Here is a 25,985-nt window from a genome sequence, read left to right as displayed (position 1 = left end):
ATCTCTAAAACCCAGGGATCAAAAACTCCAAGGAATGATGGGATGTTGCTGTTAAGAGATTATAAGAGCACATCTACAGAGTTGATAGGCGTGTAGAACATTTAATGAATGAAGTTAACAACCTCACAAAATTCGTAGAACAAACAACTTATAGATGCATGAAAATGAAGTCAAAGATCAGAAATGAATGAGAACATAGAAAAATGAATTCAAAGCAGAATATTAATTTCATTTTGCTTCTGTACCATCTGCTCTACATCACAAAGTTACAAACCACTGGTTTGTTCCCTGCACAGATTGTTGTAGTATCCAACTTTATACACGATACTAATAATATACCTAGGCCATCTATTACTTTGTGGGGTGGCATGGATCAGAAAGGGGAAAACTAAGGAATACGGCGAGGGCACTAGCATCTCTCGTTAGATCCAAGTAAACCCCCGGCCTCCCCCTCAAAGTGCATATTTACAGAGATTAACATATGACCATAGAACTTGCCTGTCTATGTTTCTCTTTGTTTGGTTTCTCCTTTTAGTGCAGACCACCTACGCTTATACTGTTTTCCGCATTTGTCATCTCATGTTGCAGCAGAGTGGTTTTCCCTGAACTTGCAACTTATCCCACATGCATGTCATTTGTCGGGGTGATTGGTAATGAGCAGTGTAGTAATCATCAATGCACCCAAATTGGCAAAACTTCAAGCTGTGCACATATTCTACTGGTCTTGTGCTGTTGAACTGCTCTACCCACATTCCCATGCTCACATCTTCCATTTTAAACAACTGCATCGCATCGAAAATGGTTAAAATGATGTGATCAACACACCCAACACTTTCACCCAGTGTATGTCAAAACAAAATACACACATATATATGTACAAGCTAGCAGACAGAACCCGGGGGGAAGATAGTTTGCTGACATACTTTTAATCTGTGCTTCTCGAAGTCGGACACAATGAAATGAGCAATGTCAGATGAGACTATGTAACCTGGACCATTAGCATATGTAGGATACTCTTCCTCTACCCATTCCTGGAAGTTGTGAGGGGAGGAGGAAAACAACATACAACAGTGAGTAACGTTCCTATGCAAAGAACATGAGATGACAAATCCAGAGTCACAAAAGAAACCAAAAGTTACAAATATCATAAATATCATTGCGTCGAATTCCCAAAAGAAGGAACTTCAGCTTATTTGACTTCAGTCATATTATGAGAAACACAGCTAGTCATATGCCTAAATGAAAAGCTAATCAGTTAAGAGCATAATATGTAATGTTAATGTTCTGTAATCTACTAAGAGTCTCACAGAAAGCATGAAAAATAACATTCAGCACTTTAGTTTATGATCTAGGAAAATCCAAATGTTTCAATTGTGAAAATATTAGTCTCACAAAAGATGTCAAATGACTTCACTTAAACATTTAAATTAAGTTGACCACATGGAAACAGATTTTATACAAGAGAGAGTATTTGAGCACCAACTACCATATCACTCAAAGTCCATGATAAAATAGCTGATTTGATTTTTAAAAAAATACTCAAATGCCACAAATACCCTGAAAGAATTCATGGAAAGTTACGATCCTCGTACACAGACAATTAGAGAAGACAGCACAGTTAACTTGATTTCAACAACCATGACGAGCTTCACCACCAATACATCATCTGGTTATAATTTTAATTTTTTTCTGATGACAGGTTATAATTTTAAATCATGCACTATAAGAGAAATTAGAAAAAGCAAATGTTGTAAATGCAGATTCCCCGTAGCAGGGCTATCTAATCTAACATAATATGTAAGAGCTAACTATATATGATAATCAACATATATATAAACACTTAAACAGGAAACTTAAAAGCTTGGAAGAACTCCCAGAAGCCGAGAAACCAACAGAAAAGTTATACCTCATATGTTACAGCCCATTTGCCATGGCGAAGGGGAGTATGGTGGTAATTCATATTTCCGATGTAGAGACTTCTATCACTTCGAACTTTTCTTGCTTCGCTTATGATAGCATCTACTCTGACAAATGTATCATCATCACACTTCATGATATATTTAGCAGCCACTGTGCGAATCTGAAAAGGAGTGTTAAATAGCAACCGATTATATAGCAAGCAAAAAGAGGGCTAAAAAATTAAAATGTAAACAAAAGTAAGCAACATTTAACTCCTCCTACCACTCACCCCATATTCGCAGATAGCTATGGTCTTCAACACAACAAGGTCATAATGATCCATGTATGGGACTATAATAATATCTCCAAAATACTCTGCTTCTTTCTTGATGTCCACATTTATATCCTTCCTTGCATGCTATCATGAGACATGGAAAAAAAATTATTCACAGTTTTTATCATTGTCCGGGGGTAGGGAACATGCATTCAATCTTACCAAAGCTAGAAAAAACCGAACAACAACACGTGAAGATTTGATAAGCTTATGTTGCATCCAAGACTTCCTAACTGCCATCCGCTCAGCAAAATGGTTGCCAGCAGAAAGGATACCAATGAAAAGCTCAACGTTCACATTGCGAAGAGGAGGAGCTTTCCATCGTGGAAGCAACTCAAGATGCACCTGTGGAGCAAAACTAGGATGTGATGCAGGTAAGGAAGCCGCAAATATAGAATGCACATCAACGTCTCCGTTTATAGATAGTCCAGTAGCGTCCTCGAGAGCAAAGCCCTGTGAAAGGGAAATGTGAATGTAACATAAATCCTTAAGACATTTCTGTATTCACAGAAGTAGGAGTTATAATTCATGTACGGATGTACCCACCGTGCGATAGGGAAAGGATGTCACATGCCTCCCATCCACACTAACATGGTAACCTTCCAAGCCAGCACTTAAGGTCATAACAAATAGTTTCTCCTCTACGAAGGGATATGGCCAGTCTATAGACACCTGCTTTTTACGCCCTATCAGTCTGTTTAACCACCATGTTGTCTTCCACTCTTCTGAGCGGCTGTCATCATCACGAATCCACTTTTCACATTTCACCTGTCCATCAACTTCATAAAATCCAGAAAATCAACAAAATGAGTGGTATCCCTTGGAACAAGACACACTAAAAGAGCAGTATGGTGCTATAATAAAACTCCTGCTATGCCGAGATTGCAGGGAATGAAAATGATGATAACAGAATGGAGTTTATCTCTTTTTTATATTAGTTTAAATTTGATCACTATCATCCAACAATAAACCGGAAAGTAAAAAAGTTAAGAACTTCTGTGCTTGATTTAGCAAAAACATATTTGGATGATTGAATAAAAAGGTCACAAACACTGGTAAAAGAATACTTGTTTCTAACTCATCATATAGACCACAAGTGAATTGGGAAATACACAAACTACGCCCATGGAACTAAAGAAATAAAATTACTATCAATCTCCAAATTCAACTCCCTATCCCCGCAAATCAACTATCTTGCAGCACATTTGGAAAACCCCTTATCCTAGATTCACTTAAACAACAACAACACCATGAAAATCTGTTTTCCTATTAGGTGCAGTTAGCTAAACGGATCGAACAATGCTAGTATACTATGTCAAATTCGCTTCATTACAATTAAAAAATCAAACACAAAACAGAACCTCATGCATTTTCAAAACAGAAAGCAAAAACTTTATAAACATGAAACACCACTCTCACTCACCAGTTTCCTCATCAGCACGTGACTTCCACCCCTCACACCTAAGAGCAGTGCCCCACTGCATCCTATAACACGTGTTTTGCTCAATCACTGGCTTCCCACTCCAATCACCCTTCAACCTCGGATTAAAATGCAGTATCCTAGGTGGTTCCTCATTCTCCACGGCCTTCAATCCCTGCAACTCCATCATAAACTGAGACACCATAACAGCGTCATCTCCTTCCCTCAACACCGCGATTTTCGGGTCACGCTCCGCGTGAGCCCAGCGAGGGGTACCCACAATTGTCACGTGCGACCAAAGGGTCAATCCACAAGGCAAAACCATCAACCCTTTGAAATTTTCCCGGAACTCAAACCCTGAAAGTGAAACCGAATTTGGGCACGAATCAGAAATGTTCTTCTTCTTCTTTTGATTCTCGTTCTCAAAATTTGATGCAAAGTTACTAACTTTAACTTCACCAGCTTCAACTTCTTCCCATAGCTTATTCCCCACAACCCATGCATGTTTCGCCGCTTTATGAAGTTCAGAAAATTCTCCATTTTTGTCAATGGTGAAACTCTCGTTGAAGCTCAAGGTTGAAACTTTCTGCAATTTTGACCCATTGAATACCCGAAAAGGTTGTTCTTCGGGTTCTTCTTCTAGTAACAGTGGCATGGGTAATGTGAACCCAAATGTGGTGCCTTTTTCAGTGGAAACAGAAGCTTTGAAAACAAGAGGGATTTCGAAACTAATGAAGAGTAAGTAGAGAAGCATCATCCCCATGAAAAATTGAAGAAGTGTGAGCCTGTTGGGTAACATGAATGAAGATTGTTCCACCTTTGCTATCTTCATGTTTTATCCTTCAGACCACACAAAGTTTGGAACTTTTTCTCAATGGGGTTGTTGTTTTTTTTTTGGGTTGTTTAATGATTTTGGAAACTAATTAACCCTATTGAAGAATGAGAAAGCATTGTGGAATGAATATAAAAGCTTTCATATTTCAATCACATGAATAGAAACGCAGAAAAAGGGAAAGAGAATGAAAACTTGTTTTGTCAGTGTAAAGTTTGAGATTTTGTTGTGCATTTGAATTTTTTATCATAAACGACAAATAAGTGAAAGAACACCGTCTTTAATTTTTATTTGTTAGTTTTTTTTTGTAAGGAATTAATTTATATTAAGATGTTTGATTATTTTTCTAATGAGTATTATTATTCTTGACTTTTTAGTCATGTAATATTTAACAGAATTTTACATTATTAAACCAACAATTTGTTTAATCATATTTTTAATTTACCACTGAAGAAAGATGCACTTGCATTATAAATGTATTATTTTAGAGAAATTAATCAAATTATAACATGGTTTGTACCATTTAACAAGATATTCTTGCAGTAGAAAGTGATTATTTTCTATATATAAAAATAAAATCTTAGTGGGTTCAAAATTGATTGTGACAAATTCAAAGTTTTAGAAATTAGAGCAGCTCCAATAAAAAACAAAAGAAAGAAAACAGAGCAGCTTTATTTTCGAGTTAAATTTAAATTATATGTTACATTAAAATTCTCCTTGTCGTGTTTGAATCTTTAAAATGGAATATTCTTCTTTTTTATAACTGAGAAAAATGGCATATACACATTAATTATTCTTTAATGAGTTTTGATGGTTCATTTAAGATTTTTATTGAAAAATTAACAATATTTAATCTTAGAAGACAAGATATATTAATTAATGATAATAAAATTTTATTCTCTGATATTATAGCTCACAATATATTTTGGAGTAAATATGACTACATTGTATCTCTTCATCCAGTTTAGCTTGACTTAATTAGAACCACATATAGGGTTTCATTTCATCAAGGTCATGATAAAATTTAGTTTCACCCAATAATTAACGTCAAGTAAGGGAAATAGTCTTGTTTAATCAAATTCATGCTTATCACTGCTTTTGATTATAGAGAAAAAGAAATACATAAATTTTATATGATGTTATTGATTTATGTTTAATTGTTATTAATTCTTAAAAAATAATAAAAATAAATAATATAAAACGTTTATCTACGTAAAATATATGTAGAGTGTATTACTATCTTTATTCAATTATGTACATATCACCCACATCTTTTTGTCCAAAAAGTAATCCATATGGCAATCAGTGGCACACTGTAATAAGAATATTTTAAACTGAGCTTAATTTATTAATACCCACCATCTTAATTTTTTTTTTGGTTTCCCACAGGTATCTTCGCACTGAAGGTAATCTTGTTCGAGTCGGGAACATCCATAGGTAAGTGGGGCTAACTCTCCTAACAGACATTTTTTCCATCCACAAGACTCGAACCCAGGTTCTTGCTTAATTGTGATGGTTAATAATAGTAATATGATATATTTTAATTTTCTAAAATGACAAAGTATATAACAGTATTACAAGACATAACATGAGCAAATGAAGTATTTTATTTTTCTTGCAGTTTATGACAGGGTACGGGAAAGGAGAAATAAGAAAATGTTTGAATGCATTTTTTAAAGATTAAACATGAACGTTAACTCAGCAGCTATAATACATAAATATTATACTTATTAAAATAAAGAAAATGAATGAGAAAAATTTAATTAAATTCTGTAAATTGGCTTCTCTAGGATAGTGGAGCCATAAAGGGGGACAGGTGGAGTGGCCATGAAGTGTACGCGTCATTCTCCAATTCCCAATTGAGTCGGTCATCATCTTTTATTATCTTTTATTATTCTCCCTCACGACTTAGGACTATATATATGGTTTCCCACTATCTAAGTCATGCCTATTTTATGAATTGATATGTTAGTAGTGGTACACTGGTACTCAACAAAATGGATACAAAATATATTTGTTACTTAAGAGAGAAGATTCCAGCAAAAAGATTATATTACTAAATAATTTTATTAGAAAAGAAGATTTTTTCTTTCCTCTCCCCACACCCAAAACCCATGTATCTGCACCAACTCATCATTATCACCATTGGCATTTGGCAGATTCACTATCCAAGGACAATACTGAAAGTTCTTGTATTGAATGATAAACATGTATTGGAAATAAAAAAATGACATAATAGAATTTTATATAATTAAGGATGCACAAAATATGGATAATAAAACTGTTTAATAACCACTTTATTGGTATTGAAAATATGGTCGGTTACGCTTTTTTCTGGTTTGAAAAGGCTATATATAAAACATCAATTGATCAATACAATTCAAGCAACCTTTCTTCTTTCTACTATTCCTTAAATTTCTGAGTTCTAACAATTGGCATCAGAGTTCCGCAAGGGGCCTCATATAGAATGATTGAGTGTGTTAGAAGTGTGAGTTAAACACAGAGATATATAGAATGACTGAGTGTGTAAGAAGTTGAGTTAAAGACAGATAGAGATAAGATGTCAATTTCAGATAAGTTTGTGCAATCATCCATTCCGAGGTTCGATAGTCATTATGACTATTAATCAATGATAATGGAGAATTTTCTCATGAGCAAGGAGATGTGGAACCTCGTGGATGAATGGATTCCTACTGCAGCAATTAGGATAACATCATCAAGTGAAACGCAGAGGAAGGCCATGGAGGAGGCCAAGCTCAAAGATCTAAAGGTAAAGAACTTCTTATTTCAGGCAATTGATAGAGAAATCCTGGAAACAATTCTTGACAAGGGGACACCAAAGGCAATTTAGAATTCAATGAAACAAAAGTATCAAGGGTCCACAAAGGTAAAAAGGGCACAACTTCAAGCCTTGAGAAGGGAGTTTGAGTTGCTTTCCATGAAAGAAGGAGAGAAGGTGAGCAGCTTCTTGGGACGAACCTTGACCATGGTGAACAATATGAATTTAAATGGTGAGACAATGGAGCAAAATACAGTGGTTAATAAGATACTTAGATCATTGACAACTAAGTTCAATTATGTTGTTTGATCAATAAATGAGTCAAATGATCTAAGTATTTTGAGCATTAATGAGTTGCATGGTAGTTTGTTGGTCCATGAATAAAGAATGTAGGGATATTAAGAGGAAGATCATGTGTTGAAAGTGGCTCAAGAAGATAGATCAATCAAAGGAATGGGTCGAGGTGTGTTTAGAGGAGAACATGTCAGAGGTAGAGGGAGACAACCTCTAAACATAGAAAATATTGAGTGTTTCAAATTCCATAGGTTGGTGCACTTTCAATATGAGTGTCTTAACTGGGAAAATAAGGCAAATTATGCTGAGTTGGAAGAAGCAGAAGAAGAAGAAGAAAAGATCTTGTTGATGTCATATGAAGAACCTCTTCAAACAAAGAGAGAATAGATATGATATCTTGACTCGGGCTGCAGTAACCATGTGACAGAGAATAAAGAATGGTTTCTGAATTTGGAAGAAGATTTCAACAGGACAGTAAAGCTTGGGAATGATATGAGAATGGCAGTGACAATAAAAGGAAGTATAAGGATGCAATTGAAAGGTATAACTCAGGTAATATATGATGTCTACTATGTCCGTGAGCTCAAAAACAATTTATTAAGCATAGGACAACTTCAAGAGAAGGGGTTAGCCATTTTAATTTAGGACGGGACTTGCAAAGTATTTCATCCTATGAGGGGGCTGATTAGGCAAACTAACATGAGTGAGAATAGAATGTTTCATGTGTCAGCCTCTATGCAACTAAAAAATTCCTCGTGTTTGTAAGCTGAAGTTGAATATAAGGATGAAAATAATGGAGATGATGACCCAGATGAAGAGGAAAATGGTGAAACAGGTTCAAACAATTTGAATAGCAGTCCGACATATGCACCTGCATCTTCAAATGAGCCAAATACATATGGAGAATTGGCTGAAGTGAGGGGTGAACGAGGAAGAAGACCACCAGGTTGGATGGTAGATTATGAAACAGGAGAAGGATTATCTGAAGAAGAAAATCTGAATGTAATGATGATGATGAGTAAGGATGATCTAGTTTCATTTGAAGAAGCAATGAAGAGCAAAAATTGGAGAGAAGCAATGTCAACAAAATCGAAGCCAGAGAGGAATCAAACTTGAGAACTTACTATACTGCCTAAAGGAGTCAAACCTATTGAAGTTAAATGAGTATTCAAAACTAAGCTTAACGAAGATGAGGATGTAGAGAATCTCAAAGCAAGGCTGGTGGCAAAAGGATATGCACAACACCATGTAGTAGATTACACTGAAGTATCTGCTCCAGTGGCAAGACTTGATACCATGTGTATGATACTCACAATTGCTGCACAATTTAGTTGGGAAGTTTTTCAACTTGATATGAAGAGTGCTTTTATTCACGGGGAGCTTAAGGAGGAAGTATTCGTGCAGCAAACTGAGGGCTTCATAAAGAAAGGAGAAGAAGAGAAAGTCTATAGACTGAGAAAGACATTATATGGCCTTAAACAGGCACCACAAATTGTTCACAAAGTCGCAAGGATATAAGATATTAATAATAAGTCTTTATGGTGATGATTTGATCTTTACTGGGAATGATAGAGCCATGGGTGATGAATTTAAAAATTCAATGATGATGGAATTTGATATGTCTGACTTGGGAAAGATGAGACATTTTCTCAGAATAGAAGTTAAGCATGGATCAGATGGAATTTTCATTTGCGAAAGAAGGTATGCATGACAAGTATTAGTAAGGTTTGACATAGGAGGTTGCAATTTAGTAAAGAATTCAATAGTCACAGGTTCAAGGTTGTCCAAGGTTGTAAGTGAAGATAGAGTTGATGAAACTCTATTTAAGCATGTAGTTGGAAGTCTTATGTACTTAACTATCACTAGGCCTGACTTGACGTATGATGTTAGTCTAATAAAAAGGTCCATGTCCAATCCAACTATGTCACATTGGCTTGCATCAAAGAATTTTAAGGTACTTGAAAGGTACAACTGATCTAGGGATTCTTTATAAGAAAGGAGAAAACAACTTGAGATTCACAGCCTTTATAGATAATGACTATGTCGACAACTTAGACTGTCGGAAAAGTACTTCTGGATTTGCGTTTATGATGGGGTCTCTTGCTGTTTATTGTCCTCAAAGAAACAATTAGGGGTTGCTCTTTCCACTACGAAAGCAGAGTATATAGTAGCATCATTGTGTGCATGTCAGTGCGCCTGGCTCAGAAGGGTGTTGAAGAAACTTAGAGTTGAAGAAAAGACATGAACTGCAATTATGTGTGATAATAGTCTTGCTATACAATTACCAAAAAAATTTAGTGTTTCATGGAAAATGCAAGCATATTGATATAAGGTTCCATTTCTTAAGAGACTTGGTAAATGAAGAAGTTGTTGAGCTGAGCTACTGCAACTCTCAGGAATAAATTTCAGATATCATGACAAAACCAATAAAGTTGGAGTAGTTTCATAAACTTCGTGACATGTTTGGAATGGTTGAAGTTACTAAAGAGAATAAGGAAGTGTCAAGTTTTACTCTCGCCCGAGCGAGAGGTTGTCGCTCAAGCGACAATTTACAGGTTTAAAAGCCAAAATCTTTGCGTGTCTCTCGCCTGAGCAAGATGGTGTCGCTCAAGCGACAATTTACATATTTAGAAACCATAATCATTATGTGACTCTCGCTTGAGCGAGAGGGGGTCGCTCAAGCGACAATTTGTAGTTCCGGGAGTCAAATCTCTGTGTGTCTCTCGCTTAAGTGATGCACACAGTCATCCTGCTCGCTCAAGCGAGACTAAAACACATATGCATCAGTTTAAGGGAAGGATTGTTAGATAGCCGTTTTAATTTAGTGTTTATGGAGAATAAAACCATTTAATGACCACTTTATTGGCACTAAAAATGTGGTCAGTTACGCTTTTTTTCTGATTTAAACAAAGTTATATATAAGATCAATACAATTCAAACAATCTTTTTTCTTTTTACTATCCCTTAAATTTCTGAGTTCTAACGGACACCAAATTCCATCTCTTATGTTGAGCCTAACCACCATCGTTGAAAGGAAAGTATAGAATGTAGTAATTTTTTATTGTTTGGTATAATATAAAATGAAAATAAAATTGAGAGGAATAATATATTTATTATTGAAAGTTACATTAACATACATGTTTTAGTTTGTTTTTTTGGAATTTGGATTTTTTTAAATATATTGGAAATTAATGACAAATAAAAGGCATAAGTACCACAAATTTTTTATTTCATTCACTTTATTGGATTACATTTACATTTTGAAAAATATTTTTTCCTCCCTCTTTTATTCCCCACATTTCCTTCCTTCTATTTTCACCCCAAACATAGCCTTATTGTTCCCTTTGGGACCATCTTTTATCACAAGATGCAACTACCATAACAGTTATCCTGAAAAGAATTGTAAAATGATAAGCTTCACACAAAATATATATTAAAAACATCACTTTACATATATAAGTATTTTTTGTTCTTTGAAAAAAAATGCAAAACAATATATGTATTATCTTTCATTTTAATCTACTTAAAATTTTCTCTCCTCCTTAAGCGTCATTCAAAAATATATAGATCAAGTTCATGAAGTTAATAACTTGAAAATCATTGATTTAAACTCATCTTTTGTTACATCTCACAAATGCAAAAAAGAAACCACACAAATGTTGAGAAGTGTGTTAGACATACACTAGTTCTGTTTGTTGGTTAAGTCACATTTTGTTGATAAAATGGATTTGGGTTACGTTGATATTGGTTTGGATAAAGCAACAAATTTGATCCAATCTAATAAATATATCATGTCAAAATTAAAATTTTGGATGTCTCAAACCTTTATTGTTTTATTAAGAAATTGTATGACAATTAAACCAAAAAATACAATTTATAATAAGAGAAAAAGATGTATGCACTGACAGTGTATGAGTTTTATACACTGTCATTGTATCATCACTATTGATTTTTTATTATTGTTGACTTTTCAGAAAAAGTAATCCAAATGAACGGTGAATGATGAAATGCATGTGTATAAATCTTTATACTGTCAGTATATACATTTTACCCTCTTATAATAAAAATCTTGACATACCTTTGGAAACATCAGAAACTAAAGGAGAGAGGTGCTTGGTAAAGGAGTCAGTGAAGAATTTATTGAAGACATAAATTTTGATGCTTGGATCACAGACCATCTAAATATAAAACTCTGTTGGATAATTCGTGCAGCTTTATTTGGATAAGCAATTTGTTATATTTTCATGAAGGCATTACTTATCTCATCATTCCTGAGACAGATTAAAACTCGTTCTTATCTAGTCTTGAATGTTATTTGGATCATTTTTTGAACTCAAATCGATACTAAATATCAATCAGGTCAATCTTTAAACTTAAAGTTAGATCCGATTAAATAATAATATATACTCATTTTAGATAAAGTTTTCTTACTATTATTTATTATTATAAATTTGTAATTTGACATATATAAAAAATATATATATTATTAATTATGTATATGATAAAAAAAATTAGAGAATTTTCTACCAAATTTAGGATACAACCTGCTGCCAGTGGCTTTAGTTTTTTGTTCAATGGACCTACCTACTTGTATATTCATCTTTCTAATAACCATAGACCAATCATTAATTTAGGATGTCTTAGACGTTAAGTTTATTTTAATTAAAGTTCCAATTTATTTGCTATGTACTACGGAACCATAAACTACATATCTATTTTTTGGGTCTATTATGACCCTGGTTTAACAATGTTAATGAAAATACTACAATTATGGAAAATATGCACGTATATGGTGAGTTTTATGTCCTCTCATTTTATTATTTATTTTTAATTATTATTGACTCTTCAAAAAAGTAATATAAATTAATGATGGATATTATGATGGTTTTGTATAAATCTTTATAGAGACAATAATATATATTAGCTTTACAATTAGAGAAAAAGATGTATACAAGACTCTATAATAGTTATTTATATTGTTATTGTATTATCTATAATTCATTTTCAATTATCATTGACTTTTAAAAAAAATAATTCAAATTGATGATGAATAATATATTAATTGTATATAATTTTTACACTGTCAATGCATAAATATTACATTCTTACACGCATAAAAATATTCATTTGTGCAGTTAAGTGTTAAATAAGTTTCAAATTTAAGATGTGTATAGGAGTTTCAAACCATGAATCACAAAAAAAAATGAATTTTATATATTGTTAGTATATCATTTATCATTGATATTTAAATATTATTGACTTTTAAAAAATATAAATGAATAATAAATAATATATTAAGTATATATAAATTTTTATATTAATAGTACATAGAAGTTGGAAGTTGACAAACTACCAAAGAGAAACTTCCAAATTTGTCCAACCACTAGACTCTTCCCTCTCATTATATGATTAATCCTAACCACATGGTTGTCTACCTATCATTCTTCATATGTGGAACATAGATATGCAGCTGCTATATTACACTTGTATGAGGGATTCGAACCCCAACACCGTGGTTCGTAGCCACGTACTTTAATCCTCTCATTCTTAAAAGAGAACTTATACATAGGTGAAATATGGGGAAAAAATCAAATTAGTATCCCTTTTTCGTTCATATTTATATGTTTAATTGTGTTGGAAATCCTTCCTAATTGATGTGAAAGCAAGACCAATGAATCTTGGTAGATGAACCATTGAATACATTTAACGATGATTATTTCAAAGTCTTGAAATTATTCATTGACTCTTGAGAATTATGAAGTCTAACTTAGAAAGTTGGAGTAGCACTTTTCAAAGTGTCTTGAAAAGTATGACAACAATTAATCATCCACTATGTCTTTATGATGGAGTCTTCCTCCCCTTCACTATATATAGGGGACTTTTGAGGAAGAGATACAACAAGCAAGTGAGAAAGAACAACATAGAGAGAAAGTGATAGAGCTTATATCCACATGATGTGAGATTTGTATTCCTAGTGAGATACTAGAGAGTTTATATTTCCATCTTTTTTAGGTGAGATTGACTGTTATACTCTTTGTAAGAAAGAGTCAAATATTGTAATCCTACTTTCTATAGTGGATATATTTTCTGGATTAGGTCTCGTGGTTGTTTCCTTCTTACATGTACTGAATGAGTGAGACTTGTCCCAGATATGCGTTTCAACCTTATCTCAACGGGTAAGTTGGATGGTTTTGTCAGCCACTTTGGTGCTGGAAAGTGGAAACTAGCAAAAGGCAACCTCGTTATTGCTAGAGGCTCAAAGGAAGGATCTTTGTACATTATGCAATGAGGAATTTTTTTGGAGAAGCAAATGTTGCTACCGACTCCAAAGATCTTTGGCATAGGCGATTGGGGTACATGAGTGAGAAGACACTTCAGATGCTCGCCAAAGACCACCTTCTAGGTATAAAATGTCAAATTTTAGATTCTTGTACTGATTGTCTTTATGGTAAACAACATAGATTCAATTTTCAGAGAACAGACAATCCCTCACGGAGAGATGAAGTACTTGAATTGATGCATTCAGATGTTTGTGAATCATCTGAAAGATCTCTCGGAGGAGCCTACTACTTTGTCACATTCATAGATGATCACTCGAGAAGAGTATGGGTGTACTTGTTAAAAAGCAAAGATCAAGTACTATCAACATTTAAAGAGTTACATGCACTAGTAGAACGTGAGACTAAGAAGAAGTTGAAGTGTCTGAAAGCAGACAATGGTGGAGAGTATCATGGTCCATTTGAAGCCTATTGTAAGGCTTATGGTATCAGACTAGAGAAAACACCACCAAAGACTCCTCAGTTGAATGGAGTAGCTAAGAGGATTAACTATACAATTGAGGAGAAGATCATATACATTTTGCAAGATGTCAATCTCCACAAGTCTTTCTAGGGTGAAGTAGTGAAGACTACAGTAGACCTCATAAATTGGACACCTTCAAGACCCCTGAACATAAAAATTCTAGAGGAAGTATGGTACAAGAAGAAGGCATCCCTCAACCACCTGAGAGTATTCGGGTGCAGAGCCTTCGTTCATATTCTAAAAGATGAGAGAAAGAAGATGGATGCTAAGACCAAAGAGTGCATTTACCTTGGGTCTCCAAAAAATAAATTTAGGTATAGACTATGAGATTCGATAAACAAGAAAGTTGTGAGAAGTAAAGATGTTGTGTTCTTTGAGGATCAGACGATCAAAGATGTTCAGAAGAAAAGCCAGTGCAAGTCCAAAGTTCGCATTGATTCAGTGGGAGAGATTCCTCAACAGACAGATCTTGATCATCATATAGATCCAAAACAGATAGACCAACATGCAGATCCTGCTCATACGGAACTTGACCAGATTAATGAAGAGTTAGATCATGATGAAGTGGTGGTAGACACACAAATGCATCAAGAACCTGAGCCAGTAGAGCATCATATGCAAGTTGAACTAAAGCACTCCGGAAGAGGCAGAATACCTTATTCAAAGTATCCTGAAGAAGATTATATCATACTCATAGATAATGGTTAACCTCAAGACTTCTCAGAAGCTATGCATACATATGATAAAGAAGAGTGGATTAAAACCATGAAAGATGAGATGAACTCGTTACATGAGAACCACACTTATGATCTAGTGGAGTTTCCCAAAGGAAGAAAAACCTTGAAAACCAAATGGGTGTATAGGCTTAAAGTTGAAGAAGGAAGCTCGAGACTAAGGTACAAAGCTCAGATTGTTGTGAAAGGATGCAATCAGAAGAAATGAGTTGATTTTGATAAGATATTCTCACGAGTAATGAAGTATTCATGCATAAGAGTAGCATTGGGTCTAGCAGCTAGCCTAGACTTAGAAGTTGAACAACTTGATGTCAAAACAACTTTCTTACATGGAGATATCAAAGAAGAAATCTATATGGAGCAACCAGAAGGTCATGAAGAACCAGGCAAGGAACATTTAGTGTGTTGTCTGAATAAGAGTTTATATGGTCTGAAACAAGCCCTGAGACAGTGGTACAAGAAGTTTGAATCCTTCACGACCAAATACAGTTTCAAGAAGATAATTGGTGATCATTGTGTATTCATTAAAAGGTACGAAGATGAAAATTTTATTATCCTCCTCCTATATGTTGATGATATGTTAATCATTGGGTGTGATAAGACCAAGATTGCTGGTTTGAAGAATGTTTTAAGCAAGTCGTTTGCTATGAAAGATATGGATCCTGCAAAGTAGATCCTTGGAATAAGGATAATCAGATATCGTTCCAAGAAGTTGTTATGGCTATCACAAGAGAAGTACATTGAGAAAGTTCTCAAGATTTTCAACATGGATAAGGCAAAGTCTGTCAGTGTTCCACTTGCTGGACATTTCAAGTTAACAACAATGCAATGTCCAACTAGTGATGAGGAAAGGAAAGAAATGAGAAGAATGCATTATTCCTCTGTGGTAGGAAGCCTAATGTATGTTATGATTTGTATAAGACTAGATATTGCCCACGCAGTTGGAGTTATGAGTCGGTTCTTGTCCAATCCCGACAAAGAGCATTGGAATGCAGTAAAGTGGATATTGAGATATCTGATGGGAACTATCAAAAGATGTTTATGATTTGGTAATGAAGATCCTATGTTAGTTGGATACACAGATGCTGACATGGCTGGAGATGTAGATTCCAGAAAATATACATCAGTTTATCTAACTACTTTTGTAGGGGGAGCTGTATCTTGGCAATCGAAGTTATAAAGATGTGTTGCATTATCAATAACCGAAGTAAAATATATTGCAGCATATGAAGCTGGCAAGGAGATAAAATATATAAAAAATATCTTGTATGAGTCATGCTCAAGATATATATGTTTTGCACTGTGATGACTAAAGTGCAATTCACCTAGCTAAGAATCCTACATTTCATTCTCGGACAAAGCACATTGATCATCGTTATCATTGGACACGAAATGCTTTGGAGGATGGTGAGTTGCAGCTAGAGAAAATCCATACACATGACAACTGGTCCGACATGATGACCAAGACAGTTTCACTCAAGAAGCTAACAGATTGTTATGGATGTGCAAGACTAGTGATACCCATCAATTAATTCAGGAAGGGGGAGACTTGTTGGGAATTAGATGAGCCATTGAGTACATTCAATGATGGTTATTCCAAAGTCTTAGAATTATTCCTCGACTCTTGAGAATTTTGAAGTCTAACTTAGAAAGTTGGAGTAACACTTTTTAAAGTGTCTTGAAAAGTATGACAACAATTAATCATCCACTATGTCTTTATGATGGAGCCTTCCTCCCCTTCACTATATATAGGGGACTTGTGAGGAAGAGATACAACAAGCAAGTGAGAAAGAACAACATAGAGAGAAAGTGAGAGAGTTTATATTTACATAGTGTGATATTTGTATTCCTAGTAAGATACTAGAGAGTTTGTATTTTCATTCTTTTTTGGTGAGATTGAGTGTTATCCTCTTTGTAAGAGATAGTCAAATATTATAATCTTACTTTCTATAGTGGATATATTTTATGGACTAGGTCTCGTGGTTGTTTCCTTCTTACATTGAAGATATTTTTCCACGTTAACAATTATTGGTGTTATTTTTCTACTCTTCTCTATTTTCTTTATATACTTGCACTTCCACAAGTGGTCATTTTACATCACACAGAGGAGAGAAATTGGTTCTGAATTTCCCAAACAAATTGAAAGAAAATATTCTTTCTGAATATAATGATTACATTAATTTACATAATATTTATAGTTTTTCTTAATATATCATTTCGCTTTATGTGATTATTTCCCCCCACTAATTACCTGAATCGACAAATTATTAATCAAAGGTCAACATAAAAAATAATATTTAACGTTCTCTTGTTTTTATCATATAAATAGAGCGAGGAATTTCAAGGGAAAAGTTGACAAAGTGAAGGAAAGCTTCATCTCAAAAACAATGCAACTTGTTTTTATCATTATCTTGTGAAGTGTAAGCTATTGATCAAAATGAAATCCAAGTCATCATTCCTACAGCTTCATTATTGTACTTAAAATATAGAAATAATTTATTTTATAATTGTACACACCTCTTATTAAAAAACAGACAAAAGTTGCAACTGTCTAGAGCAACATTGATTATCTGCTAGAGCAAGAAAGAAACTGATATGATAACAAGTCATAAGAACCATCTCTATTTGCTATAGCAACATGGATTATCAGCTGCTACATATAGTTACACTATTAACAGTGATAGCATTTGGATGAGAATGAGATATAAGGAAAAGCGCAGAAGCTTACAATTCAGAACTTACAAGGATTGATGGGATTCAATAATGGAATTCAGATTGATACATCTGGTTGTTTGGCAAAGTGGATTGGTCAGAAATGTTGTGAATGGGAAGCCACTGTCTGTGAAAATGTAACTTCTTATAGTGATACATATCCATCTCCCAGAGCTAATTTCGGCAGATAAATATTCATTTCAAACACAAATGATGGGTCACCTTTCTCTTACATATTTAATACATGTTGAATTGTTTTTCAACATATATTTATTAGTTTGTTAGCTAGTTAGTTTACACTATAAATAAGATTTTTCATACCTCGATAATTTAATGAGAAAAATTTATAATATTAATTTTACACTTCGGTATTATTTTTGCACTACATCACCTCACTTGAAATCTTGATATTGGTGGCCTAGTAGGTCTGAGTGGAACAATTCCACAAACAATTTGCTTGCAGTTCTGAACTCCCAATGGAAGATTGTTTATGGCTCAGGTAGGCTTAGAGATGGAGGAATATCATGATTTTATTATGAATGTAATATCTATATAATAACAATGTCAAGATTTATATACAAAGGAGGTATATTTCGCCATTCATGTGAATTAATTTTTTTTAGAGACAATGATGATCGAAAATGAATGTCAATGATGTAGTGATAGTCTAAAAAACTCTTACACTAAACATCTTTTTCTCTTTTATTATCGTGTATGTACTAACAATGTAAGAGTAATATAATATAAATGAATAGTAAGTGATACATTGACGTATTACAGTTTTAGATATTACACTTTTCAGATCCCATATTACCCCAAAAACATTTTTAATTATTATCCTATATGGGAGAAGCAACCATAGTACACCCTTGAGATCACTCTAGATAAAAGTTTGTTTTGATTGATGTGGAAGTTTAGCTAAAAGTATCCTAAAAAACAAAAGTTCAATTCGTTTGTCTACTCATGTGCCTATGAAGTTGGAATTCAACAAGTTGCTTTCAATGATCATGCACACGTTCAACCGGTAAAGCAATACGATTCATTTCTATTAGATGCACAGAAAATTCATGCATATACAGTAGTTAATTAAGTAGTTAATCATCACTTAATGATACCTCAAAAATGTATCTATCATAAGTGCAACTGTTATATTATTCTGAACAATAAATTTTGTTTTCCTACACAGAAAATATAAGGGTATTCTAATATTTTAAACTTGGATACAGCATTCATTGCTTACTTTATAATTTAAAGGAATTTTATATATAAAGAGAGTATAAAGTATCTTGTGTAAGGAAATAAGCTTATCTTTGACTCAATCAATCCTTAAGTTAAAAACTCTCAATTTAATTGTGTCTCCAGGGGAAGATGACAGCCTTTGGTCTTCACTTCATTTGTTCTTTGAAAAAAAACCCACAAAACTGTAGAGTTGGGGTATTATATTTATATATATAAAAACCTTTTGCACTATTTTTTAAATTTAATTAATTATTTGAGTTGTCTAAATAGACCATTCGAACTGAACTGAACTATTCGCTAACTTTAATCGAGTCAAATTCAAACTCAAATTGAATTTTGAACTGAGTCAATCCTTATTGAACTAAACCGAGGTGAACTCTGGATCGACTCATTTTCATCACTATAAACCACACACAAACAAATGAAGAACAATGATCACCACAAAATCAACTGCTTTCGTAAGCCCTTCGTAGCACTGTGATTCAACTCTTTGTACATTTGTAATAGAACCATTACGAGTTTAGGACCTCCTAGTTTTATCATCATAACTTTATAAGTACCTATAAAGCCTAGCCTCCACCAGTCACCAGTCACCATCCACCTTCACTCCGCCGTTCACCAGCCACTGTCGTGCGCCAAACAATGGCCACCGGGAGGCACAATACCCACACAGATTCAATGATTAGAGTTGTGGTTTGGAAAGTAACCGAGTGAAAATGGTGAAAGATTGTTACTCTTCCTTTGAAACACAATTAAATTTAGAGTTTTTAATTTATGAATTGATTGAGTGAAAGAAAGGTGTCAAAGTTTTACTGGTTGAGGAGATAAATTTATCTCCTTATACAGGAGATACTTTATCCTCATATAAAGAACTAGTAATTATAGGCATGGACCCTCCCATTCTGTAATTTAAGTAAGTATGGGTAGGTCCATGTTTGTTCAATGCTTGTGCCTGTAACCCCTCCCCGAGGCATGCTTGGCCACTTTCACAAGATGATTATCCAATCATTCCACGCTTTGTTGCCTCTACATAACAAGATGCTCTACCATCTACAAACCAATTCTATGATTGCCATAGAAACACATCTTGAAATGACCATAACTAACCATAAATTCTAAGATTGCTAATATTACTTTTGTCATTAGATTAGAGGAGATCCTGAGTTAGCCCAAGTTGCTGGTAATTCATGTAGTCAATGCCATTTAATCTAATACAACATAACAGTTGCTCTGGCAGCTCCTCTGTTCTGTTCCCCTGTTATATTATGATGCAAACATTAGATGTAATCAACAATTATGTTATTCTTACACCTTATTTCTAGTCAGTTAATTATGTTTTCCATAGGTTATATGTTTTGATAAAAAAACATTAGTCCACTAACCAGATTATGCACATTGTTAATCAATGTTTAACTCATTGATAACAAACTGTAAGCTAGGTGTAGGATTTCAGGTGTAGAAGAAATATTTTTCAATAATAAATTAAGAGAAAGTGCATTAGATTTTTGGCATAAAAGAAATAGCTTGCCTGAATTGTGAGGCCAACATCAAGAGTACATATCTTCAATCTATCCATGAAAGCCTCAAAACCTTTCCTTGAGATATAACTGAATCTATGCATATCCAAATCAATCTCAAAGTAGTTTTCTCCCTACAACACAAATATCAAAATTGGTGAGCTGATTCAAAAGAAGACCGCAAAGTAGAGTAGTGCATCTGGATATCCTGTGTCTTTAATAACTAAATGACATCACTATACGTGGCAGGCCAAATATAAAAATGTACCGTAAAGATAGATGCAACAAAAGTGTACTACAAGTCAACAAGGGGAAGGAGCCCACAGAGAAGCCTCAATATTACAGCATTCACTTTTTCTTAATTCTTCATTTCTATGATATAAAATTTGTTCTCCTCGGTTCGGTGATCTATTTGAGAATTAAATGTAATATTAATTCTTCACATTGAATAATATCATGGAATCATAGAATGGCATTGACATGAATATGGACACCATTTATCATTAAAGAAAACATTAACATCAAATACAGTAAACGGACTAGAGTGATTGAAAAGTAAAACACGTATGCAAGTGTAGATTCTTGGCATTCAAATTTCACTTAGAAACAAAATAAACTTTCAACATCAATGAGGACATCCAATCCAATACCTGACATGCAGACTCAGATAATAGAAAGCCTTGGCATTGCCGTATTCAGATTTAAGATGGTATCATGTGAGATTATAGGGTGACTAAATGGAGATAAGTAGTTCCCGATATAGCTACCCGTAGTCGTGTCAAAATAGGACAAAACGGAACATGTGGATTTTGTTGTGTTTGGTGTAATTTATAAATGGGAAAGAATAAGACATATGAATACGAAAACATTGGTTCCACTAGAAGAGGGTGGAACAGTAGAGAACATGACATCATGTTCTATCCTGTTCTGCTTGTATGCTGAACATGTAAAAACCGATGGCTTATGCATTCTCTAAGGTCATTCAAGTATTGAGACTCACCGAGTAAAACTCATGTTGGGGCCGTGAAAGAAGCGGTTTCTCGTTGTAAGCCTGCATAAGCTTCCGTTCTGCTGCATTCAAATTAAGATCTTCCAGGTTGACAACACGACCTAATATTTTCAACCTCTCCCGGAAGGGTACACTTATATCTACAGGAAAACCCTTTATCTTTTCAATTTCATCATCCATCAATCTCTGTAGAAAAACATAGACACATGTTTCGTTTCACACACAAGGTCAGTGAATCATGAAGTGACAGCCATAAAGACAACAATTAAGGAATTAAAGAGGAGAGTGAAAAACCACAAGCAGTGTCAGGGGAGATTTGGTAATGTCATATAATTACTATAACTATTCTCGGAGATTTGTATTTTATGGATAATCAAATAACTAATCTTAAAGCATTAATCTTAGTAATACTAGGCAATAAAGTAGCACATGAAGGTTCCATATCTTACTGTCATGTTTTCTTGAAAATGCAATGGAAGTTCCTTGGAGTAACTTTCAGAAAGTTTAAAGTACAAAACAAAACTCACTCCTTCCCCATCAGTTTCACCTTGAAACAATGCCGTGGGGTAGAGTGGAATCTGAAATCCACAAAACATAGAGTATAAGAATATGCAGCCACAAAAAGATGTTTAAAAAACTTTCTTTTGAGTTTTGACAATGTGCCATAATAATCAATTAGAGGCAAGAATGGAACTTGGAGTCCAATGTTGGAATTAGAACATTTCACTGTGATTAGATTTTAAATAATAATTAAAGCTATGAAAATAGAATACCTGAACATTTACAACAAGTATAGGTGGGAAATTCCCAGAGGAACTAATAGCAGGAAGTTCCACAAACTGGGCAATATGGTTGACTTTTCTGGGAGATAAGAACACATCCACACCAAATGGGTAATATGCAGAATAGTTTGAAGCAAATTCCTTTTTTTTGTCCCTTGAATAAAGAATAAAAGCCAAGTGAAACATGATTCTGTCTAGTGATATGTACCTAAAACATCTCAATTTAACTTTATAGTTCAAACTCTTTATGCATTAATTTGAACATGAATGCATTTTACACAAATTACTGACAGAACCTTAATCTTACTTAAGATAATTTACTCCTCGAACTTTGAACGTGCTTGGATCAATCTGTGACCAAGAATCAAGCATTTTCTTATCGATTGGACAAAAGGGTACTTGAGAACCTGCAATTGGTCTTTGCAGAAGTGTCTTTGGCGAAACTGAAAAAGAATTACATTAATTATTTACTCACAACTGCACCACAGATGCATTCTCCAGGGAAAACTACAATTTGCTAAAATATCTTTTACCACTGTAAATTTGTAAATGACAAATTAACACTACATCTTATAAAAAAGTAGTTTTTCGTGACCTACTAAATAAAATTTTGAAGGTGAATTATATTAAGATAAATCGAATCATAAAATCACATGGATTTGAATGCATGACAGGTTAATGAAAGTGGCAATGACAGACAGTGATAGCAATGCTGTTCCGAGAATTTCAACTCACTTAGTGTAGCATCCCCATGTCTTTCCTTTGATTTAAAGGAAGGTTTCATATAAGCCTTCTTCCTTTCACTTGGAGGACTAGAGCTTGATGATCTTCTTTTATCGAAAGATGGAACTGTAGATGCAAGACATGGCAAACAATTGTTTGGAAGAATCCCACAATTATCCAAAATCCCACCATCTTTGTTTGAGCATGAATGTACTGAGGAAATTTCATCAAGGAACACTGCTCCATTTCCATCACATTTACGTTGTGAATCATTGACATCTACACCAGAATGTTGAACATCTGAACTTCTATGGTTGCCATCTCTTGAAGATGGGGAACTTGATATAGATCCACCTTCAGTCCCATTATGAGATGCTACATCTGCATATATCATTTCTATTTGATTATATATTTTCAAGTATATTTAATCTACGAAAAAAAGTAGTAACTAAATGTATCTAAATTAACATTATAAAAAAGAATACCTTCTGGAACACTCTGATAATCATCATCAAAATCAGAGTCAAATACTGCAAATGAATCAAACCATGACTCCTCAATACTTCCTGCAGCCACAAATTAAAAACTCCAAAAAAATTAGTAACAATGAAGGTTGTTAATATAATAGCCAACTAGGATTTTAGGAAAAAGAGAGGGTTTGTTTATCATCAGCAGCAGTTAAACTAGATGATATATTACAAGCTGAACAAAATGTTTCTTGAGGGGGGCAAATAGCAATCACCGGCCGATGGAATAGATCCACAGGGCAAGAGAATTAAAGATTGGACTGAGACTTGTTTTACAGAACAGAGAAGTAAGGACTGAAATGAAATCCGTAGTGATAGACATATGCATTTAATTTTCATTGTAAGATATACATTTAATTTTCATTCCGATTCTGCAACCCCTCTCTCCAAGTTGGTAATAACCAATGCAAGTTTTAAAAGCTCATATTTCTCCAACCTTAAAACAAAGCTGAAATAGGTACAACTCACCTACAGCAGTTATGCTCAACTACTCACACATAGACATCAGTATTACAATTCCCCCAAATTTCAATATCACTTTTCAACCAGAAATCTTATATGTTCATTCTTAGTCCAGAAGTTGTGTTTCAACAGTTCCCTTCATATAGAAAATAAAATTACTTTGGCTAAGTGATCACAATTATTGACATCGCTTTCAGCTGTGTATGAATATAATTAGTATTACAAATTAATAATCTACAGAGCAAAACCAATCCACTGTACACCAAGAAATCAACTCCACCGCCAGCACTTCCCAGTATCCAAACTCCAACTACCCCAAAAGAACTAAAAACACTTAGAAAACTCGCTACAACCAGAAAAACTCAATTAAAAGGATTCCAACAACAAATTCCAATATGAAAACAAGAACACAAACCAAATATCTTTCTGCTGTCACATGATACACAGTTCTCTTTGGTACAAATATGAGTATGTAATATGTGGTATGTAACCCTGTCAAATACTGGTATCTTAGGGTATTCAATATGGTGTTTATAGCTCCATGCACATCAGTTTATATTTATGCTTATTATGGATTTGAATTAACTTTTGCTTCACCATAGGAGAAATGCTCGATAATAAAAAAAATTCTTGTTTGTTGTAACTCATCCATGTAGGTGAGTGTATGTCACCAATTACTATTCTTTTCTTTATTCTTTCTTTTACTTCAATTGTAGATAAAAATCCGGTTCGTTTCTTATATGGAACCAATTCACAAAACAACCACGAATTGGTACGGAAGAACAATTAGCAGTTGAGAATTGTGTTTCAATGTTTACAAATTACAACCTTCGACCCCAAAATCAGTCCGTAGAAATGCATGCATGTCATAAAACTAAAAGCAAAATCAAGAAAAAAACATCAACCTTGGAAAGTAGGATTGGCAAAAGAACGATCAGGCAACCCAGCAACATGAACCTTGTCCAATGATTCTTTAGACAACTTTGAAGACACTCTTCTCCTGAGTTCACTCCTCTTCTTCCGGGTTTTTCTCTTGGAAGACCCTTTCGCAGTTGACACACACGCTCCCATAGCATCAACACCTTCACCTTCCACCTCAGCTCAGATTCCTCACCAATACCAATACACAATAATCTCAAAAAACTGTTTCATATATACACAATGATGATGATAAAGAGAGAGAAAGATAAATAATTATTGAAGTGAAAATAAAAGAGAAGAGATTGGCAAAATGAATTGGGAAGAGTTGAAGCTATGGTTAAGACTTCAACCTCTTTTCCCCTGTCATCTTCATCATGAAGACAATAAATAAAAGCTGTGCAGAAAACAAAAAAAAATATGTTTTACTATATATCACTTCGAACACGTTATTTTTTGTATATATGTATATATTTGCCAATCAAGATCAATATCAAAGTCTAAGTACACCCCAAATTGATACATTCAGTTACAAATAAATAATAAAATTTCGTTTCATTTTAGTATTATTTTACGTTGAATTAAAACATAGTAGTCATATTATTTAAAATACTTTACTATTATATTTATTATGTAATATTTGACATTCAAACATTCATTAATGGGTCAAAAGATATCAACTTATTCTAAATCTGGTTCTTATTATAAAGTATAGTTTAAAATATCTCAGTGGTTCTTTACATAGAGAAGGATGCACTTAATCATCGTAAGAATAAAAAATTTACTTCACATCTTAATTATTAATTCTAGGAAAATCTAATGTTTTGAATTAATGAATAGATATAAACAATTAGATTTTCCTAAAATTGATAGGTAGAATGTGAAATAAATTTTTTTAAACTTAAAGTAAGTGAATTTCATCTCTTTACTTAGAGCACTATATGTTTTAATAATTTGTGTTTTCTTTGTTGTTTGTTGACAATAACAATAAATCTATGGAGTT

General features: G+C 33.8%; 2 protein-coding genes across 2 annotated transcripts; both read right to left on the bottom strand.

Moving 5' to 3' along the window:
- Positions 203-4,740, bottom strand: LOC109331831 (hydroxyproline O-galactosyltransferase GALT6-like). Its single transcript, XM_019566574.1, has 7 exons — positions 3,657-4,740; positions 2,780-3,012; positions 2,396-2,686; positions 2,189-2,317; positions 1,907-2,080; positions 924-1,031; positions 203-782 (listed from the first exon to the last, which is right to left on the bottom strand). The coding sequence occupies exons 1-7, from the start codon at positions 4,483-4,485 to the stop codon at positions 573-575; spliced, it is 1,974 nt and encodes a 657-aa protein (XP_019422119.1). The 5' UTR covers positions 4,486-4,740; the 3' UTR covers positions 203-572.
- On the bottom strand, positions 19,510-25,430 carry LOC109330674. Its single transcript, XM_019564936.1, has 9 exons — positions 24,970-25,430; positions 23,561-23,641; positions 23,088-23,456; positions 22,660-22,795; positions 22,344-22,506; positions 22,020-22,148; positions 21,562-21,756; positions 20,573-20,695; positions 19,510-20,299 (listed from the first exon to the last, which is right to left on the bottom strand). The coding sequence occupies exons 1-9, from the start codon at positions 25,133-25,135 to the stop codon at positions 20,192-20,194; spliced, it is 1,470 nt and encodes a 489-aa protein (XP_019420481.1). The 5' UTR covers positions 25,136-25,430; the 3' UTR covers positions 19,510-20,191.

Source organism: Lupinus angustifolius, chromosome LG17 (genome assembly GCF_001865875.1).
Source record: "Lupinus angustifolius cultivar Tanjil chromosome LG17, LupAngTanjil_v1.0, whole genome shotgun sequence".
Taxonomy (NCBI): domain Eukaryota; kingdom Viridiplantae; phylum Streptophyta; class Magnoliopsida; order Fabales; family Fabaceae; genus Lupinus; species Lupinus angustifolius.
Note: the sequence above shows the minus strand (reverse complement) of the source record. Positions and strands in the feature narration are given on the sequence as shown.

Coding starts and splice junctions, on each gene's coding strand:
- LOC109330674 (XM_019564936.1), bottom strand. CDS start 25,135: ATGGGAGCGTGTGTGTCAACTGCGAAAGGGTCTTCCAAGAGAAAAACC. Junction 23,457..23,560: donor TTATCAGAGTGTTCCAGAAG/GTATTCTTTTTT, acceptor TGATATATGCAG/ATGTAGCATCTCATAATGGG. Junction 22,796..23,087: donor ACATGGGGATGCTACACTAA/GTGAGTTGAAAT, acceptor ATTCTTTTTCAG/TTTCGCCAAAGACACTTCTG.
- LOC109331831 (XM_019566574.1), bottom strand. CDS start 4,485: ATGAAGATAGCAAAGGTGGAACAATCTTCATTCATGTTACCCAACAGG. Junction 2,687..2,779: donor CATCCTTTCCCTATCGCACG/GTGGGTACATCC, acceptor TCCCTTTCACAG/GGCTTTGCTCTCGAGGACGC. Junction 2,081..2,188: donor TAGCTATCTGCGAATATGGG/GTGAGTGGTAGG, acceptor ACTCCTTTTCAG/ATTCGCACAGTGGCTGCTAA.